Genomic DNA, 19,924 nt, shown 5'->3' on the forward strand with positions numbered 1-19,924 from the left:
TTTAGTCCTTTCTTCAACAGGGAAGATCAAAGCCCCCACCACAAAAAAGAAAATAAGTTTTCTTTATATTTTTTCCCATTTCCTAATTCTTTGCTCTTCCCCCTATGTGAGCTTGCTAAAGCTCATAGTCAAAGCTCACATCTAAAATAAAGAGGCTTGCAAGAGAAGCTCATGTAATCCCACTCCTTAAATATCACTAAGACATCTGAGATATTGTTTAGATTGTGGACTCTTACTTTGACATGCCAGCATAGGTAGATGGACAGGCAAGCACATCAGATGTCACTGTTTGGCAGCTGATAAAAGTCAGTGGTGCTATAATACTAAGCACAGAGCCACTAGATTAGTCTGTGAGGGAAGGGGATGCCTCTTCCTTCCCTTTAGTAGTAGGTTAAACCGAGCAGGCACTCTCTGGAACTCGGGTAAGTCCCTCCTTTATTCCTGCTTCAGTTTGGGGTTTTGTTTTTGTTTTTTGTCCAAATCAGAACAGTATGTAAAAGGTGATCTTCAGATAAAAAGTTCAAAAGCCATAAGATCATAATGGCATTATACAAGATTTGAAAAGAATGTAACCTGTTCATTCCACTGAAATTGGAAGGCATTACAGAAAGGATAAAAGGAAAGATAGTTGTGTGTCATTATTTTTAAATCATCATTTTTCTTTGAAAAGGGACACTTGATCTAACTGTAATTGTGGTAATGTCCTACAGCTTCAAAATATCCTCAGTTTTTTGTGCAAGTCTGTGCTATATTAGACATGAGGGGGAAAGTCAAGATTTTTCTAAATAGGAGACTTAATAGTACTTTATTCATAAAATCTTTGAAATTTATTTAACATTATTTGGAACAAATTGATACTGTCATATAATAGAAGGCATTATAGAATTGAATTGTTGAACAGTAACTACTACAAACATGAAGAAAAACCTTTCAGAGTTACCTGTGTGAACATCTGTGTAAAATTTTGTTGAGACATGAATAAAATGAAACTTTTGAAAGAACATATTTTTAATTGAAATTTTTTTAAATAACAGTAATTGTTAACTATGTAGGCTGATACCAAAATGTACAAGATAGTTGACCTTCTAAAAATTTATGTAAAGAAAAATAGGGAATTTTCTGGAAAATATCTATTGGCTATTTGTTAAACAGTTTATTCCTTCCTTGGTATTTGAAATTAATCTGAATGATTTGCCTGCCCAAAAAGGAATTTAAAACCAAACACTGGATTCAATTCTGCAATGGAAAAAATAAACCCATAAATATGAAACTATTTGCCTTGAAATAGAGTCTTTTTTCGTTTTTTTTTAGAGTATCTAATTAAAGCCTCCTTCTGGATGTTTTTCTCCAATAATTTAAAGGCCTAATATAGTTAATTACTAAAATGCACTCTAGTTGAATGTGCTTGTATTCATAAACTCAAAATTAAGAAATGTATGACTTTTTAAGTGCCTTTTTCAATAGAATCTTTCTCTTGGCTGTTTAGTTGCATTTTTGTTCTTTCCTAAAACTGCTAATTTTAATATAACTCTAAACTACATGCACAACCTGAGGATCAAGTTATCTGGTTTAGAAGTTTTTCATTAAAAATTATACTTTCTTCAAGATAGGAAACTGAATAATTATAAGACTATGCTTCAATGATGACAAACAATTTGGTTAATTTTATTAGTTAAAAGTTTGATTTATCATTACCTCAGAGTTGGTTTATATTATATGAAACAAACTAAATGTATTTTGAACTAAATTACTTGATATTTTAAATAAAGACAGAATCAGTATTACAACAATTTATGGCACTAGTTTTTGTGTATAAAGTCTATATACAGTCCTGCCCAGATTTACCTTACTAATGGAAGAAATCAGAAGCAAATATAATTCTCTCACTTCGCTATATAGTAGAAACTAACACAACATTGTAAAACAACTATGCCCCAATTAAAAACAAAAGAAGCAAATATAATTCTTTAAGGTTGATTATAGTGACAAATGATTTATCAAAGGAAAAATGGGGAACTACTGTCGGAAGTCAGGAGTGCCAATGCAGAGCTAAGTAAGAAAAATGGCACCCTTCTCTTCTTGGGAAACTATAGGCTAGCTTCACAGTTGCCTTACTTCCCTTCTGTACATCCTGTTTGCCATTTCAAAAGGAAAAATAATATAGGAACTAAAGCAATTTCAAAATTAGTCTGAAATACATATTAAACATGTAAAAATAATTTAAAGTGAAACTAAATAACTAAGAGACCATCGAGACCAATAACTAGATAATACAATCTAAAAATAACAAAAAATTACAAAGGGCTCTGGAATACTGTCAGTAACATATATTATATACACACACAGAGACACACGAATACAGTCACTCCTTAATATCATCTAGTTTGGTACTATGGTCAATTGGGAATCAAAGGGAGAAAAAGAAGCAGTGAATTATAAGGTAAAACAAAATCCACTCAAGGTTGACAATAGTGAAGAACAGATGTTTGCTTTGTGAAACTGTAAACGGGTGAAGGAGCAAATACGGACAGTAATGTTCTTTACCAAAGAAGCACATTGCTCCCCTTGATTCATCATTCATCACAGATCACCAGGGCATGAATTAACTGGAGTATCAGAAGAGCTGTTCATCGGTTTTGATGAGCAAGGGGGAGAATTCAGACTGAATAGAAGCTGACATGTTATATATTTACCTGCTAATAATTTTAAACCATTAACTCTCTGTGGTTAATGAAACTGTAGCCTCTGGGCAAAAGCTAAACATGAAACCATAAAATTATCACATTGAGCAACATCACAGGTTTTCTTTTCATAAATAACCACTTGGCAAACTTAAACTTTTCCTACATCTTGAAGGCCCTGGGCGTGCTTTAAGAATCACCCAGAGGCAAACAAACACTAATGAATTCTTTTTTCTTATTCTCAAGGGGAAAGTCACTTGTGCAAAGACAACAGATAAAGGAATGGGAAGTCTAGAAGCCAGGAAAGTTCCACCTTGAGGTGACTTTGAAAGCACATAAGCTTTAAAAAAACAAGCAAAAAAACAAAGCACAAAAACTCTTAAAGATCTTAAACGGTACTGTTTTTTATGCAAATACTGTAACTGAATCATCTTCTTCTTTTGAAGGAACAATATTCTTCAAGAGAAGGCCACTCTATCAAAGCCAGGAGCACAGTATCCCCAGGATATCAACAACGAGGTGCAGACCAAGGTTGCTTCTGATTCACTGCAACCTTGTATAATTCCAGGCTTGCAGCCCCAGATTCGGGACCCCACCCTTCCAGGAGCAAATCATTATAAGTTGCCTTCAACTTCCATAAACCAGCTAAGCATGTTTAACTACGAACGTCCAAAACACTTCATCCAATCCCAAAACCCATGTGGCTCCAGACTGCAGCCTCCTGGACCGGAAACCTCCAGCTACTCTAGCCAGACCAAACAGTCTTCTATTATAATCCAGCCCCGCCAGTGCAAAGAGCAAAGATATTCTGCCTCCTCAACAGTGAGCTCTCACATCACTATGTCCTCCTCTGCTTTCCCTGGTTCTCCTCAGCAGCTTGCTGGCTCCAACCCAGGCCAAAGGGTTACAGCCACTTATAACCAGTCCCCAGCCAACTTCCTCAGCTCCATATTACCATCACAGCCTGATTACAATAGCAGTAACATCCCTTCCACTGTGGACTCCAAGTAAGTGAATTTTTAAAATATATATAGAGAGACAGACAGATAGAACTGTGTATACCGCGAGCTTGTATCTGGGGGAGAAGGGGAGATAGGTTATGTACGTCATTCTTCACTATCTAAAAAGTCAATGTGATATCAGAGTCTCATTCCGTATTTCTCCTAGAACACCTTAAACCAGGGTACTGGCAATAAGTCATCTGACCCATTCTCCAGTGTCCAGGTTGAGTTGAACCCAAATCACCTATTACATAACACAATTACTTACCTACTATTTTCCATCTTCAAAAAAAATATTTCTAACATACCCAGGAACAGTGAACTATTCCCCCACCTCTAAGTTACGTTCCTCATGCTGTAAATTTAATTGCTCTGGTTCTGAGCTTAGCTGAGGTGAACACCTGTCTGCTCTTCTTCAGATAGGATTTCCTCTCACATAAGCAGAGGCTATTAAGTTTCTTCTCAGTCTTAGTCTTTTCTTCCTATCCATTTTCCCCTCTGATCCTGAACAACCACTTGGCTAAAAAGAAAATATGGGATTCAAACACTGAAGTATATGAATTTTCCCTATGATCAGAAGGAAGGACTGAATAGGTAAAGGCTCATGATCTTAAGGTTTCCTCTGGTAATTAAAACTACACTTTGTTCAAATTGGTTAGACCAACCTAAATACAGGGAAGAATACCTGAAGCCTTATGCAAGCATGTACTATTTCCACAGCCCTAAAACTGTCCTAGGAGAACCTGATATGAAGAAGGACAAAGTGGTTGTGCTTTTTTTAAAACATGAACTGAATACTTTGTGCTTATGCAAACTCTGGGCTATCAGTTTTCCTATTCCTTGGCTGGCTAGAACATCAGAGAATTAATCAGAGGCATCTGAAAAACTGTGTGATGAAATATATTTTGTTGGTTACAGACTTATCAACAGATTTGCTGAAATTCTTGCTAATTTCTCTGTTTTCTCTAGAGGCTAATTTTTCTAGAGATTCCTATTTTTGGTGACAACTCTGGAAACCTAGGTGAACTCACCAGAGCAATTCAACTTGCAAAGAAACCTTTTCAATATTTTTAAAAATAAAAATGAGGAAAGCCAAAAACATTTGTTAGAATCCTATAGATACTAGGTTGAACCATTTGAAATGGCTGATAGTTAAAAATTTTTGACTGACAAAAAAGGCATTCTCATAGGTTTGGCCTAATGATTTTAAAAGATGCCTTCAAGAATTAAGAGCCCGCTCTTTCTCTTCTATCTCAAATTCCCATTATACCCATTATCACATATTGTAGATTTTTCTTACTTACATTTTACCCATATAATCTTTTTCCATCTAGCTTTCAATTATTTACAAATTTCCTGTATAAGCATGTTTAAATCTAAAATAACTCTTTCTCACTAAAATATTTTTCTTAGTAAAGGCTCTAATCCTATTCCAAATTCCTGCCCAGAAAAGAAAGCCACCAAATAAATACTAGTGAGCCTCAACCATGTACCTAGCTCTCTGCACAGAACTAAGAGAGGAAGGAAGGAAAAAATAGAGAGGATAAGAAATAAAGCACAGAAGGACCCCAAACCAGAGATCAAAGATCCAGCTTTAGCTGCTCCATTTTCAGCAACCATAGATAACTCTTTTAATCTTCCCACAGCCACTTGATACCAGTTCAGTGTCCAGCTGCACAGGTGGAAAGCTCTGGCCCTTTGAACATTTGTGCACAACTCCCTCATTTTTATGATGGGCTGAAGTTTGCCCTGTCTTCTATAATAATCCCTTGGATTCTGACCTAGAGAAGTTTGAAAGCTTTATTTAGCTTTTCATCAGTAGAAAACCCTTAAGCAAATGTTTTATTCAGTTTATCAAACCACAGACTAGAAATTCAGGGGAACTCTTTAACTATTCCTTTCAAAAAGCTTGCTGTGTGACATTCCTCAAGTTTTCCTTACCTGCTCAGTGATTCAGTTTTCTGATCTGTAATAAAAGGATTTAGGTGATTAATGATAGGGGGAGAAAAAAAAACCTATAAAGCATTGTGCAAGTATAATATTAGTTTCTAATTATGAACAGATATCAAGTCCTAACACTTAAACCATCTAAACTGGTAATAATACAGGTATTCAGTAAATAAAAAGGTGACTGAGATTACATATATATCAGTGATTCTCAGGCTTGGTTTTGATAGTCCTTCAGGATTTCTCAGATATATTACATCATATTATGACAGTCTGACAAAAGAATTATTTAATGCTAATTCACTTTAACCAAACACATATGACTGTTTTTTTTTTTAGCTGGAAAAACAAATGGGCTATTCTAACTTCATACAGTTGGAGACATAGTAGATCTATAAAACCAAAGAAATTTTACCACTTTGACCTGGGAATTCAATCTTAAAACAAAACAAAAACATCTCACTATTTATTTAAACACTTGGTTTGGCTATTTGCTTCACTGAACAAATCAGATACAGACAATCCTGAATATCTGAAATACAAGGAGGGAAATGTATATAATCAACTTTCAATACAGAGCATCTTGAATACAATGGAAAATATTCATTCACTGAACTGATAGTGAGTATTACCTCACTATTTTGCAGGCTTTGTGTTAGTGGATACAAATAATACAACGGTGAGTAATAAAACATCTTTTTTTTCTTCAGTGTATTTACAATCTAGAGATTACTAACCAAGACCCCAAAGCCTGCAAAAATTAAAACTCTGGCTCCACTCAGAGGAAATGCATTTCCACTTAGCTTACAAGTTCTTTTAATGATCCCTGCGAATTTTTGAACAGGGACATGTCAGAGAACAGTCCAAGGCTGCCTCATCTGGATATCTGGATTTATTATGATAATGGTAAAATATTCATTGAGGGCAGTGGCCAGTTTTCCCACATTAAGTAGATATAAGCTAGCACCTTCAGAGCCCTAAATAAATAAACTAGGTAAAATCTGAATAAACCCTGTGAAAAGTGTGAGCTACCTAACAGATCTAAAAATATAGGACTCCCTAAATACCACCCCTGTCCTCTATCAGAATCAGCAGGGGAACACCAGGAGGGGGCAAGGACATCTTGGAAGAAAATTTAGGGTTGGAATTTGAAATAAGGATTTAAACCAAACTCTTCAACTGCCGATCAAATTTGCTTTTTTCCCCAAAACTCCTTTTTTTCTCAGTTTACATTTCTTTCTCCTTCCTCCTCTAATCATCCCTTTCTCTAAAAATCACTTATGCAATGTTGAAGAAACTGTTATTACTGTACAAGTTGTTATATAGTGCCATACTTGGATTGTCTAGAATATGAACAGGAAGTAGAAATTAAAATGTAAACTGTAGACTCCATTCAAAGCAAGAGAATATTCACTAAATACCAGTGGTTATGCTGATAAATGTTTAACAATCAGCTCTGGAGGAAAGAGCCATGATTTGTGGTATTTACCAATTTCCCTGGTATAGATACTCCCACCACCACCAATTTCAAACTTTCAGCATGAGATCACAGTGAGCTGGGAAGAGACACTAAAAATCACTTCTCTTAAGCCCATATGAGTCAGCTCCAGCACATCGCTGCTTACTATCCACCCATAAATCAAACTCAGGAAATTCAGTTGGAATATTGGAAGAACTCTCAAGCTGCCAGTAACTAGACTTACTCTCACTTCTTTAGGGAAGATCTTCAAGGAAGGACATTCTCCTTATGTCTAATCTAAATTGCTTCTCCTGCTACTTAATTTTCATTTGCCAAGATGAAAAGAAACAAAAATAAAAAACAGCTAGTAACCATTCTTATAAAATCCTTCTTGACTGTTATTAGGGCAATTGGTGTTTTAATAACACCAGCAGTACTAAATGGTAAATTCAACCTACCTAAACGTGACTGACAAAATGATGCCAATTCTACTTTACATACCACACCTTACTTTAAAGATCTTCTTTTTAAAAAATCTTTTTTTCTTTTTAAAGCTATCAACAACCCTCAGTTGGCCAACCTGTAAATGCTAAGCCATCCCAAAATGCAAATACTAAGCCCACACCAAGGACTCCTGACCATGAAATACAAGGATCAAAAGAAGCTCTGATTCAAGATTTGGAGAGAAAGCTAAAATGCAAGGACAACCTTCTTCATAATGGAAACCAAGTGAGCAAGATGTCTACTTTGTATTAAAAAAAAAAAGCCAATAAAACTATAAAATCTAATCTCAGTAAGAATGTTGTTTCTGTCTCACAGATCTATGTCCATATAATCAGCAAGGGAGAGGAGTATCTAAAAAAAGGGAATATTTGGATCCTATTCTGTATTTCTCTGCATGAAATCCCCTCTAGGAGTTCAGTAGTAAAAGAATGAAGCAAATGAAAAAAAAAAAAAAACCCAATCTGAATGATTCAATTTTGTTTTAAGCATTACCATAAAAATATGTCTGATGACCAAATAACTAATGGGAAATGCTGTCAACATGACTTCTTCATGTACTTTGGTATATATTATTGATGGAAAAATAGCTATAATTCTTATTATACACATTGTATTAGTCACTGATCTCTGAAAGAGTACTACTATATGCCTTTAATCCAAATACATTTAACATACGAGTTGCACTGCTCTTAACCAGAAGTTAGTAAATCAAATATAGTGTTCACTTAATAAAAGTTATTTCTGAATCTGAGGACATATGGTACTATATTCAAAGACAGAGCCAACAGGAACATGCAGAACAAGGAGGAAGACAAAGAATTTCCCTTTATTGGGGAGAGAGAGCCTTATTTAAGGGTGATTATGCTTGCCTTTACTAGGAGAAGAAAGAAAACAGAGATGAATATTACAGATGAGGGAAGTGGCACTAGAACGAAAGGAAAATGCTTTGAATGAAAGAATGTTTTTTTATAAACATAGTATCTATCATTCAATAGGCATAACTATACTTGTTTGGTATAATTCTTGGTGGTTTTAAGGTAAAGCTATACAAATAACTTTCATTAAATCTCATTACTATCTCCTTTATGATTTATTTCTTTAAAGCGGCTAACATATGAGGAGAAGATGGCTCGCAGATTGCTAGGACCACAGAATGCAGCTGCTGTGTTTCAAGCTCAAAATGACAGTGAGGCACAAGATCCAGCACAGGTAAATTAAAATAATCTTTATCTAACTGGAGCACTTTTCTTTTGTGTGATTTTTAAATATCTGCTTTCTAAATGCTTATAAATAGCATTTGAAGCAAAAGTCAATTACTTCCATACTCCATTACATATAAAAAGTAGAAGCCATGATGGGTTGAATATATACACAAAAATTTTTAATTTTACCCCATTTTCTGGTGGTTCTAGTATCTGCATATGAAATGTTATAAAGTCAAAACACCAGAAGACTAATGGTGTCACTTTTCATCTGGACTTTTAGGGGTCAGTTAAACCGAGGACTCTCCCTACAATGTCTACATGGACAGAAAATTTATGAGTTGTAAATCTTTCACAGGACAAAAGTTAAAACTCTAAACCAAAGTAATTATAACCTTTTCTCATAAGCTGTTTATCATTTCAATGTTTTAAAATAAATTCATGTACTAATGAAACATCCAATTTCTTCTGTCATGTTCCTGTATCTTAAAATGATTCTTATTAAAAAAACAAAACAAAATAAGCAACAAAAACCTTATGAGTAATGGCTCCAGGATTAAGAACAGCATCCTTTCCAAGGGATTAACTTTATCCAGAACATAAAGTGAATATCCCACAGGCTTGTTCCTGATCAACTTCATTTTAACAAGTTAACCTCAAAGAGAAGTGTACAGCTGGAGAGGCAAGATGAACTGCTATTGCTCTTCTATCTTCCTTCTGTAGTTACCTCTCATTCCTTCCTAAAAACTCCACAAGAAACTGGAAGCCAAACCGAGCATTCAAGAATTCCAACCTTCTACAGTATACGAAGATGAAAATAAGACTTTTGTTTCTGTTAAACGTGACTAGATCTACTGAAAAGGATAGAGCAGGGTCTAGCACAGCAAGTAACTAGAACCTGAGAACAGAACTTAAATCTCTTTCGGCTACTGAGGAGTTCACACACTCATTTATTCAACTAATTTATATAAAGTACCTACTGTGTGTTGGGCTCTGCAGTTGGTACAGGAGATTACAGCAAGAATAAGACACAAATATATCTCTATTAGAAGAAATAACCCAAAGTAACATTAGATTGATGATGGTTTATGTTATAAATTCACAGTGTATGATTTCAAGGTCAAGGGTGTATTGTTTTTCTCATTCATTCTTTAAAAACTTTAAAATGAAGGTGAAGGTACCAAGAAAAGAGATAGCAGCAAAACATATTATGAAATCAGAAAAGAAAAATCTTACGTTTTTTGGTACACTTCAAACAGTCTACTTAAATAATACAAAATGTCATCAAATTACATATAACTGAAATATCACACCTATGAATATGAATACATACATGTTCAAACCACTACAGGAAAAGGTCAAAAACTTAATTTAGATATTATGAGTTTAAGTGGATTATTCTTATTTTTTACCAAAAAATTCACTGATCTTTTGACATTTGGCTTAGAGAAACTCAAAGCCCAGCCAAAAATTATTACAGAGTTGTAAGAATTTTGTTTTAGAATGACAAAATACATTAAAGTTCATCCCAAAATAAATTATTTGTACTGATTTGCTATGTTGTTTTTCATATACTTGGGTAAGGACTATATTTTCTACTTCTTTGTATCTCTCACTATACCAAGCACAATGAAATATACGGAATAGGCACTAAATATTTAATCAGTTAATTCTATTATAAATTCATCAATTCCTGATTTTATCCTCAAATATGAATAATTTTCTGGTGCTCAGATATAAATTGTAAAAGATGACTGCTTAAATTAAATACACCCTTATTAGGCAGGAAGTAAGTAATGTTGTTTTTCAAAGGCTTTTCATAACTCTACACATAGCTTCCACAGTGTCCATCAGGATTTTGTGCCATGAGCTAAAAAGAAAAGTATTTTCCAGTCTAATATGTGTTTACTGCTGTTGGTGCCACTTATGAGCAGTAGGCATAATACCCTGTATCTACTGCCAACACAAATGACTTCATAACTATTCCTGTTTTACCAAAGGACAATCTGTACTATGTGCTCCCATTTCAAATACACCAGGGGGACTCATCATCCTTTGTCATAAAATCGTCATCTAAAAAATGAACCACCACCAATTCAAAGTCTAGTTAATTTTCATAAATCGTATCTATTGAATAGTCTTAATTCTGGGGATTTCTTGCTAGAGTATTAGAAGGTTAGTGTACTATATTTTAAATGCTTAACAGCTAAATATATAGAACTATCCATGACAGTACAAATACAGCCACAACAGAAATGTTCCTTTCAACTACGACTACTAAATTCTGCTTCATTTCAAGCTAACAACAGCATGTTAACATTATCACTTTGTTTTAACTTCAAGCAGCACAATTCAGAACATGCACGACTGCAACTTCCTACATCACAAGTAAGGTAAAAAAAAATTTTTTTTAATTTTAAAGAAATATACATTTTGCTACCTAAAATGTTTGCAGCTTAAAAAAAATGTAATATTTACAAAGCCCTCAAGCTTCTTACATACTTCTTATACAAAGCAATGTGACCAGAGGGGATAGCAGGTTGGAAGGGATAAATCAGGAGTTTGGGATTAACAGATACACGCTACTATGTGTAAAATAGATAAACAACAAGGACCTACCATATAGCACAGGGAACTATTTTCAATGTCTTATAATAACCTATAATGGAAAAGAATCTGAAGAATCTATATATATTTAATATATATGTTATATATATATAACTGAATCACTTTATTGTACACCTGAAGCTAACACAACATTGTAAATTAACTATACTGCAATAAAAAAATATGGTTATAAAAAAAGAAAATAATGTTTATACTGCTTTAGAACCAATTGAAAAAAAACAATGTGAATTTTCTAATGTCAAAGATGACAATAAAAATTTTTATCTGTTAATTATCACAACTATCTCAGAGGAAACTGTTTTTAATGTTTTGGTGAAATAAGCCAGGACCATGTTTCCATGCTAAACAACTTTTTCATAACAATGGAAACCTGATTCTAATTATACAATCTTTGCATGTGACTAGAATTGTCCATGGCGTACTCTGCATTTTAATAGATCAGTTTCTTCATCAATTCATGGCACTGAAAAAAGAAACAAAGATGTATAATTTGTATCAGGTGTTTCTAAATTGCTACCACTTCTTTTTTTTTTTTTTTTTTTTTTTTTGCTACCACTTCTAATAGTCATCAAATATGCCACAGCTAAATACAGCTCTGCAGCCTCTCTCCATTGTTACTACACTATCAGATCAAACAGCATAGACTCTAGGGTTTCAAATTTGATGGCTAAACTATATTTGCATGAAAGGAAGAGCAATGACGACTCTTCTGCATAGTGATTATTAAAATATTTTTGTAGAAGTAGATCATCTTCAAGGGGAGATGTGAATGATCAGGATGCAATCCAGGAGAAATTTTACCCGCCTCGTTTCATTCAAGTGCCAGAGAACATGTCAATTGAAGAAGGAAGATTCTGCAGAATGGACTTCAAAGTAAGAGAAAAGTTCAAATATACTGGAGAAAAATTAACAATGGGATACTAAGTTTTGAAAAATGTCCTCCTCCTCTTCATAGCTTTCTACACAGCTTGACAAGAAATATGTATAATAGATAAGAACACAAACTCTGGAGCTAAGTTTACCTGGGTTAGAATCCTGGCCCTGCCACTTTACAGCTGTGTAACCTGAGACAAGTCACTTAACAACTCTATGCTTTTGTTTCTTTGGGAATAACAAATATATCTACCTCATTAAGCTGTGTGAGGATTAACTAAGTAAACAGGTATAAGGTACTCAAAATAGTGCCTACCACCTAATACTCTATACAAATGAAGCTTTCATAGCAATAGGATTTCTAAAGTAGAATGCCTCTTTAAAGAAATTCAAGTCACCCTGCTCTCTCTTGGCCTAGAAGAATTCTTCAGGCTAAAATAACTTATTAGAAAGGCCTACATTTTTATTATCCTCACTTGGGAGAACTTTTTCTTATAAATGTTTTTTCAGATTCCTTATGAATGAAAGTCAGTGTATGGATTTAATTGTCAAGACTTACGAAAACACTTAACAAAATGCCATTTATACACCAGAACTACAGCTCAAGAACACTCAGTTTTGGAAAGGTTATTTGGAAAGGTTATCAGCAAGTCTCATATATGTGGGCCTCTGGGACTTCATTCACACTTGCCATTAGCCAGAAAAGCCATATGACTTCCATATTCCTTGTGGAGACCAATATAAGATAACTTAACGTCCTTAATATAGTAATTAAGAGATCTTAAGGAGCCTGAGGTTGTTTATAAAAGAGCTAGATGTGTTTTCAGATAGTATGAAAATACTGTATTAATTTCAAGTGTTATAGTTTTTACTATTTTGTTAAAAATTATTGAAAGAAAATATCTTTTAAGCTCTTGTTTTGCATTTTCAGTCACAAACCCACTCAGATACTGAACTGTTAAAATTCATAAATGGACAAATGGGTCCCAGTGATCTATAATTTAAAATTCTATCTCCTTGTGTTTTCATTTCTAGGTTAGTGGACTACCAGCTCCTGATGTGTCATGGTATCTAAATGGACAACCAGTTCAATCAGATGATTTTCACAAAATGATAGTGTCTGAAAAGGGTTTTCATTCACTCATCTTCGAAGTGGTCAGAGCTTCAGATGCAGGGGCTTATACATGTGTTGCCAAGAATAGAGCAGGAGAAGCCACCTTTACTGTGCAGCTGGACGTCCTGGGTAAGCTTTCAAAGAGATTCTACAGAGCTCCTTAAAATTTTGTAGAATCAAATAAGAAAGTGTTAAAAAAGAAAAACCCCAAGGACTTTATATTTAAGGTTAATGTCTATACTATACAACCCAGTAGAACATGAATTTTTATGTAAAAGCCACGGTGGGCAGGGGTTAGTGCTCTTGAGGGAAACTCAGTGAAACTAGAATGACAGATCTACCACTAAAGCTTTTCTGGAAGAGAAATAAAGGTAAAATTTCAGACAGACCAAAGGAGGTAGTATATTCTAGATATATTTCTAGATGTACAGTAGATGTACAGTATTTGTAGATATGATTAAAGGGTCTTAATATGAAAATTTTTAGTCTAATCATTTATCTGGTCTACAGTCTAAAATAATCAATCTGACTCACATTTTCACAGAATTGCTATAATCACACATAGTTTAAAACTGAAGGGTAAATGTCAACTTTTAGCCTTAGACTATGCACTGTTTACCAGGAAACTAGTCTCTAATTATGACAACAAAAACATGCTTACTTGCTTTAGAAAACAAGTATGGTAAAACTCATATCTCAAATTTGTCTTTAGTAGGGCAGTTCTCATAAAACTAATGTCCTGTCTTAAAATATTACAATTCAAGTGCTCTAAATATATCACATTTGCAATGACTTAAGCCACAATATACTGCATAAGTGATATTTTGCTATAATTCACTGCTTATTATATAAAAACTTAATCAAGTTCAAGGATGGGCAATCTTGAGTTTGTATTCTACCCAGATGAATGAAAAATCTTTAAGATCATTCTATGATATAATAAGGGCCCTCAGACTAAGGGAAAAACTAGTGATCTGGGAATTTATACACACACACACACACAAAATCCAAGTGATTAAGCTTATGGCAAATCCTTTCTGTGCCAATAGCTCCAAAAATACTATAATGTTAGAGCTGAAAAAGACTTTGACAGGCATCCGTCCAATCTCCTCCTTACTCCTTCAGAAAAGTTAGGGTTATAGTATTATAGTATCAGTTCCTCTTTTCCCTCAGGTATTTGAAGAAAACTAAAGACATAATTATTATTGGCATTTGTATATTATTTTATAGTTTACAAAGTGCGTCTTCATTCATTATCGCAATTGATCCTCACAATAATTTTGTGCTTTGGTGGGCACAGCAGTAACTATTTCTTGGGTATCATTTTACAATAGATAAAATTTAGCCTCAGAGAAACTAAACAAAATTTTCCCCAATGTGGCATGACTGGTGGGGCAAACAGAATTCGAACCCAAGTTGCTGGTACTCTTTCCACCACTCATGCTGCCTCTCTATAGCTGAGATGATCTCAACTTGACTTAAATTCTTCCAATGAAACATGATTATAAATTTAACGCATCATTACATTACTGTTTTAGAACTATAAATAGTATACAATATACAACAGTATTGCATATTATTTTAACTACAGCTGAAACATAAAGCTTCCAATCCTGTCGTTAGTACTTTTTTAAACTTTTATATCAGCATACAAACTTCATAATACTTTGGTTTGACTTAATATTGTTTATAATATTTCAAATACGTGATTTTTTTATTAATATGTAGCAAAAGAACATAGAAGAGCACCAATGTTCATCTACAAACCACAGAGTAAAAAAGTTTTTGAGGGAGACTCAGTGAAGCTAGAATGCCAAATCTCAGCTATACCACCACCAAAGCTTTTCTGGAAAAGAAATAATGAAATGGTACAATTCAACACTGATCGAATAAGGTAGGATAAGTATTTCTAGACTTAACTATACTGTACTTGGGTGAATCCAGTTATACTTTTAAATGTATTATAAATGGCATGCATCTGTGACCTCATTTGTCTAATTTTAAAAACATATAGATGAAACTAACACAATATTGTAAATCAACTATACTTCAACTTTTAAAATATATATATATAGAAATATAATAAGCCTCATTAAGCCAGATCCCACTAATCAGAAATTTAAGGGATAAAGTAGGCTAGGATTTACCTTTTTACTAACAATAAAAGAAGATGGCTCAAGGAAATATGATACAAACAAGACTGGGGGGATGTTTAATTCAAAAAAACCCATAGCTATTTGGCAATGACTAGCTACAGACTCAGAATTTCCAAATGCTTTTTTCTTCCTATTAGTCTGACTCTGTAGGTCATAGGCATCATAAATAAATTCTCACAGGAAAACTAATTCCTTTACTTTCAATTTTTGTTTCTTTCCAGTTTATATCATGATAACTCTGGAAGAGTTACTTTACTGATAAAAGATGTAAACAAGAAAGACGCTGGGTGGTATACTGTGTCTGCAGTTAATGAAGCTGGAGTGACCACATGTAACACGAGATTAGATGTTACAGGTATCTCACGCTGTTATACAGTGCTATGTCAAGTGTTATAAAGAACTTAACTGGAAAGATTTAATAAGAAACATAAATTCCAGCATAGCATAAATTCTGAAGGATTCTCCCCATACATAATCAGTTTTGATTTTTTTTTCTCTCCCTGTCCGATAATGACTACCTAGTGCAACCCATTTGTTTAGGACAAGTTTTCTAAATTAACATTTATTTGATCCATTTCAGCCCGTCCAAACCAAACTCCTCCAGCTCCTAAGCAGTTACGTGTCCGACCAACTTTCAGCAAATATTTAGCACTTAACGGGAAAGGTTTGGATGTGAAACAAGCTTTTAACCCTGAAGGAGAGTTTCAGCGTCTGGCAGCTCAATCTGGACTCTATGAAAGTGAAGAACTTTAATAACTCTACCAACATTGGAAAACACAAGAACTACACTATTAGCAATATATTCAATTACATTTTTGAAATAAATCCATAGCTGTATTAACAGATTATGGTTTTAATTAGGTAATACAACTAATATATATTTATAATGCGTTTATCCTTTGACTCTTGCACATTCTGTTTACCTCTCTGGTTTGTGAAACCTACAGAAAATCTGGGTTTGTAATTGTAGATGAAGATCTTAAAAAATGTGGGATTTTAATATTTAAGTCATACACATTTTACAACTACAGGTTATAAATGAATATCAACGTTTTAAACACATCTAATGCGTAATAAGATTTACTGGTACTGCTTTCTAAATACTGTTTTACCCGTTTTCTCTGATAGGAATACTAACATGGTATAGATTATCTGAGTGTTCCTTAGTTTTATGTCAAAAGAGAATAAAATTTCAAATATTTAAAACAGACTGTCTCATCTTCACAAAAGTCTAGATCTTTAAGATAAAACTGCTGGTTTGTATCTATTAAGCGACACACAGCAAAACCTATGAATAACAAGTTCCAAGAGACCAACAATATTATACTCTAGAACAGCCTGTCTTGGTGAAGCTCACTTACAGCTAATTTCTCCAGAGAGGGAACTAAACTTTTTACGGTTTGCACTTCGAAGGCAACCAGAATAACTTAAACCATGACAGAATCTCTCCTGAAATTGTGATTTTGTTTTAACCAAACAGGTTTCTAATTCTTTAAGATCTTTGAGTCTACTGAGCTCAATGGATTAAGAATAGACTGCAGAGTCATCTACCTAATTCTTATATTTAATGTAAATTTGAATACCTATATTTTGGGCTTTTTTCCTCCTACATTTCTAGTTCAGATAACCTACTACTTTAGAAAACAATTTTGCCAGCCTCTGAGAGTCCAAGTACAGGAAAGGGCAAATCCTTGTATTAAACTATTCTTAAGCTAGGCCAGTAGCCCTTTCTTCTCAGGTCTCATCTCCACTGGCTGCTGGCCTTTCGCTACACCTCTCCTATTCGTTTTATCATTGGTAGTCTTTGACCCTCGCTGCTATGTGGCCTAGTTTTCCTTTTTACCTGACATGAAACAGCATTTATCAACATCACCCTACATCTCTTTCCGAGAAATAACAGAAGTGGCTTTATCTTTTACTTTCAAAACAGCTTGAAGGGTTTCTTAGCTGGCTACCCTGGGGCTTTCCACTGAATTCCTTTTTTATTTTCCTTTTTACCAACCTAAGAATCCCTGCCCCCCTCCCCCCCTCATATTCTGGCGGGCTTATGGATGCCTTAATTTACAACCAAATTTGGCCTTTTCTATAGCTGGTTTACAAACCTTCTCACTTTTGCAAAGCTGCTGGGTCAGATGTGAGTCTGGGCTCCCAAAGACTACTGTTTTGGGCTACGCTTTTACCTTATCACTGCAGAACTTTTTTTTTTTTTTTTAATCTATTTCAACGTTCTCTTAAGCCATATTGGGTGGAAAGAGGGGTGGAAGCTATTTCCAGCAACAGCTCTCGATTACTAATAATCAGTATCTGCAAGCTGCAGCGGCGGAGTGGGGTCTTGGTTACAAATTCGGGCTTCGGCGTCGAGCAAACCTTGCCCCAACGGGCCTTTGGTAAGTAATTTATTCTCCTCAGTCTCTTCAGGTCTAAAACGAGGACAAAACACATACCTTTCAGGAAAGGGCGGTGTGAAGACTAAACAAGCCAAAAGATGTTAAAAGTCAAGAATGGGTAGCCCATTATAATTAATTACTACGATTTTTATGATTAACCCCAGGCCTAAAGCCAGGTTTGCCCTAGAAGTTGGTCCTCCGCAGGAGACAAACGCCACCACGCTCAGGCCCGCCTCACGCAAAGCCTTTCCGTAAAGGCCTCGGTGCGCAGGCGCGCTGGCATCTTCTAGCGCCGCTTGTTCCCATCGTGGAGCCTGGGGCTCGCGCAGGCGCATGAGCAAGGCGCGCACCGTGTGAGTATCGCGCAGGCACCGCCGGCGGAACGGGCGTTGTCGTCCAAGTTTGCCATGGCTGAGGCGTCCCGGTGGCACCTAGGCGGTGAGGGGTTCCTCTAGGGAGTGGGTGGGGCAGAGCAGAACGGGCTATTGCAAATATCCTGCAAGGAAGTCTGTAGCCCCACGTGTATTCACGTGAGAGATGACCTCCAGAACGGTTAGCCGTCGCAGACTCCCCTTGAGAAGCGGAGAGGAACTGTGGACCCATTTCACAGACAGGAAAAGTGAAGCCCTGAGGGAACATCTCGCCCCTTGCCGGAAGCTGGAGCTGGGCGCTGCCACATGCTGTATAGTAGCCTTCTCTAGGCCGGCCTTAGAAAGCCTTTGTTGATCTAGGGAGTAGTGGCCTTGGCAGAACCCCAGGCTAAGTCCTTTTACCCCCTCCAGCAGGAGCCAGCCATCCCAAGAAGCAGAGTTAACAGGAGGAGGAAACGATTAGGGACAGAGGAGGGGGTTTTGTTTGCTTTGTATTTTGCTTTTTCATTTTAAAACAAGACTGGTGAGGAAACATCCGGGTTATAAAATTCATTATATACGGTCATAAAATGATTGCCCACTATCACCATGGGAGAATGTTAGTAATTAGTCCTTCTTCATAAAAGTGAGAGTAAAAACATAACCAGAAGCCATTGGAGCTTTCCTTCACACAGTGTAAACAGCTAAAAGCGCCTGTGTTTTTCCATCCCTATTAGTTATATATATTATAAATTAAGGAAAATTTTTGTTTTATATCTCACAGGAACTCCAAAACATAAGCTGCATTACAGAAAGGAAGTAGAAATGAGAACCACACTTCAGGAGGTCTTACTCTACCTTATTTTTTTAATAAACTTATGTATATGTAAGTACACAGATGTAGATGAAGACACTGTTTGAACTAAGAAGTTATGTGCAGATGAAAAACAAAACATATGGATTTTATAAAACCATACGCTTTCAGACTACTGAAACCCCTCAAAAAATAGTGACACATTTTAAACATCTTAAATTCATTTAGGTTGACATTATTTCCAATTCTTAAGGGGCACAACTTTAGGTCACAGAAGTAATAAAAAGCTTTCATAGTCAACACTGATTTAATTAATTATTCCTTTCTGTTGGCAGTTCTGTCTTGAATATAATTATTCCCTTGAGTTGCCAATTCTTGATTTCTTTTAGAGCGATACAGATACATTAGTTTTGCTCTAGTTTCATAGGTCAAACTACAAATGAGGCCTAAGAAGTTAGTCTTGATGTCTGCTTTGTTCTTTTCCCTGGCCTGTTGCAGAGTTAATAGTAAAATATGCTAGTTCTGAGTCACAGAAGATATGAATCAATGCAGATCTTTAGGGAGAACCAGGAAAACATCTCAACCTACATTCCTCCTATCTGTGGGTCAATATCATTGACTTAACAGTATTAAAGAGCATTTTGTCTTTACAGCACCCAACATATAGTAGATGCAAGCTCACTGACTGGACTTATGTTGGTACAGCATACATAGTGGCAATTATATATCGCTTAACTAATTAATTGGTATTGTAGGGGTGAGCTTGAGTCAGATCTGGATTAAAAAGACAGCTTTAGCCAACCTTATA

General features: G+C 35.2%; 2 protein-coding genes across 8 annotated transcripts in view; both read left to right on the top strand.

The window, feature by feature from the left end:
* Positions 1-274: 274 nt before the first annotated feature.
* Positions 275-16,771, top strand: MYOT (myotilin). 2 transcript variants are annotated; one of them, XM_060143670.1, is made up of 10 exons: positions 275-422; positions 3,128-3,688; positions 7,643-7,817; positions 8,697-8,801; positions 11,138-11,187; positions 12,163-12,295; positions 13,331-13,538; positions 15,138-15,303; positions 15,787-15,920; positions 16,146-16,771. In XM_060143670.1, exons 2-10 carry the CDS (start codon positions 3,333-3,335, stop codon positions 16,316-16,318), a joined length of 1,500 nt encoding a protein of 499 aa, XP_059999653.1. In that variant the 5' UTR covers positions 275-422; positions 3,128-3,332; the 3' UTR covers positions 16,319-16,771. The 2 variants fall into 2 exon arrangements, with proteins under 2 accessions (XP_059999653.1, XP_059999652.1); XM_060143669.1 differs by lacking the exon at positions 275-422 and having other exon boundaries at positions 11,141-11,187.
* A 157-nt stretch (positions 16,772-16,928) lies between these two features.
* PKD2L2 (polycystin 2 like 2, transient receptor potential cation channel) overlaps positions 16,929-19,924 on the top strand; it is a 59,898-nt gene continuing 56,902 nt past the window's right edge. For all 6 annotated transcript variants that reach the window (XR_009539584.1, XM_060143671.1, XM_060143672.1 and 3 more), the window contains exon 1: positions 16,929-19,188. Coding sequence is in view for 5 of the 6 variants with exons in the window: in XM_060143671.1 (XP_059999654.1) it covers positions 19,128-19,188 (61 nt within the window). In the remaining variant the exon portion in view is untranslated. The remainder of the gene's footprint in view (positions 19,189-19,924) is intronic.

This window comes from Lagenorhynchus albirostris, chromosome 3, assembly GCF_949774975.1.
Source record: "Lagenorhynchus albirostris chromosome 3, mLagAlb1.1, whole genome shotgun sequence".
Classification (NCBI taxonomy): Eukaryota; Metazoa; Chordata; class Mammalia; order Artiodactyla; family Delphinidae; genus Lagenorhynchus; species Lagenorhynchus albirostris.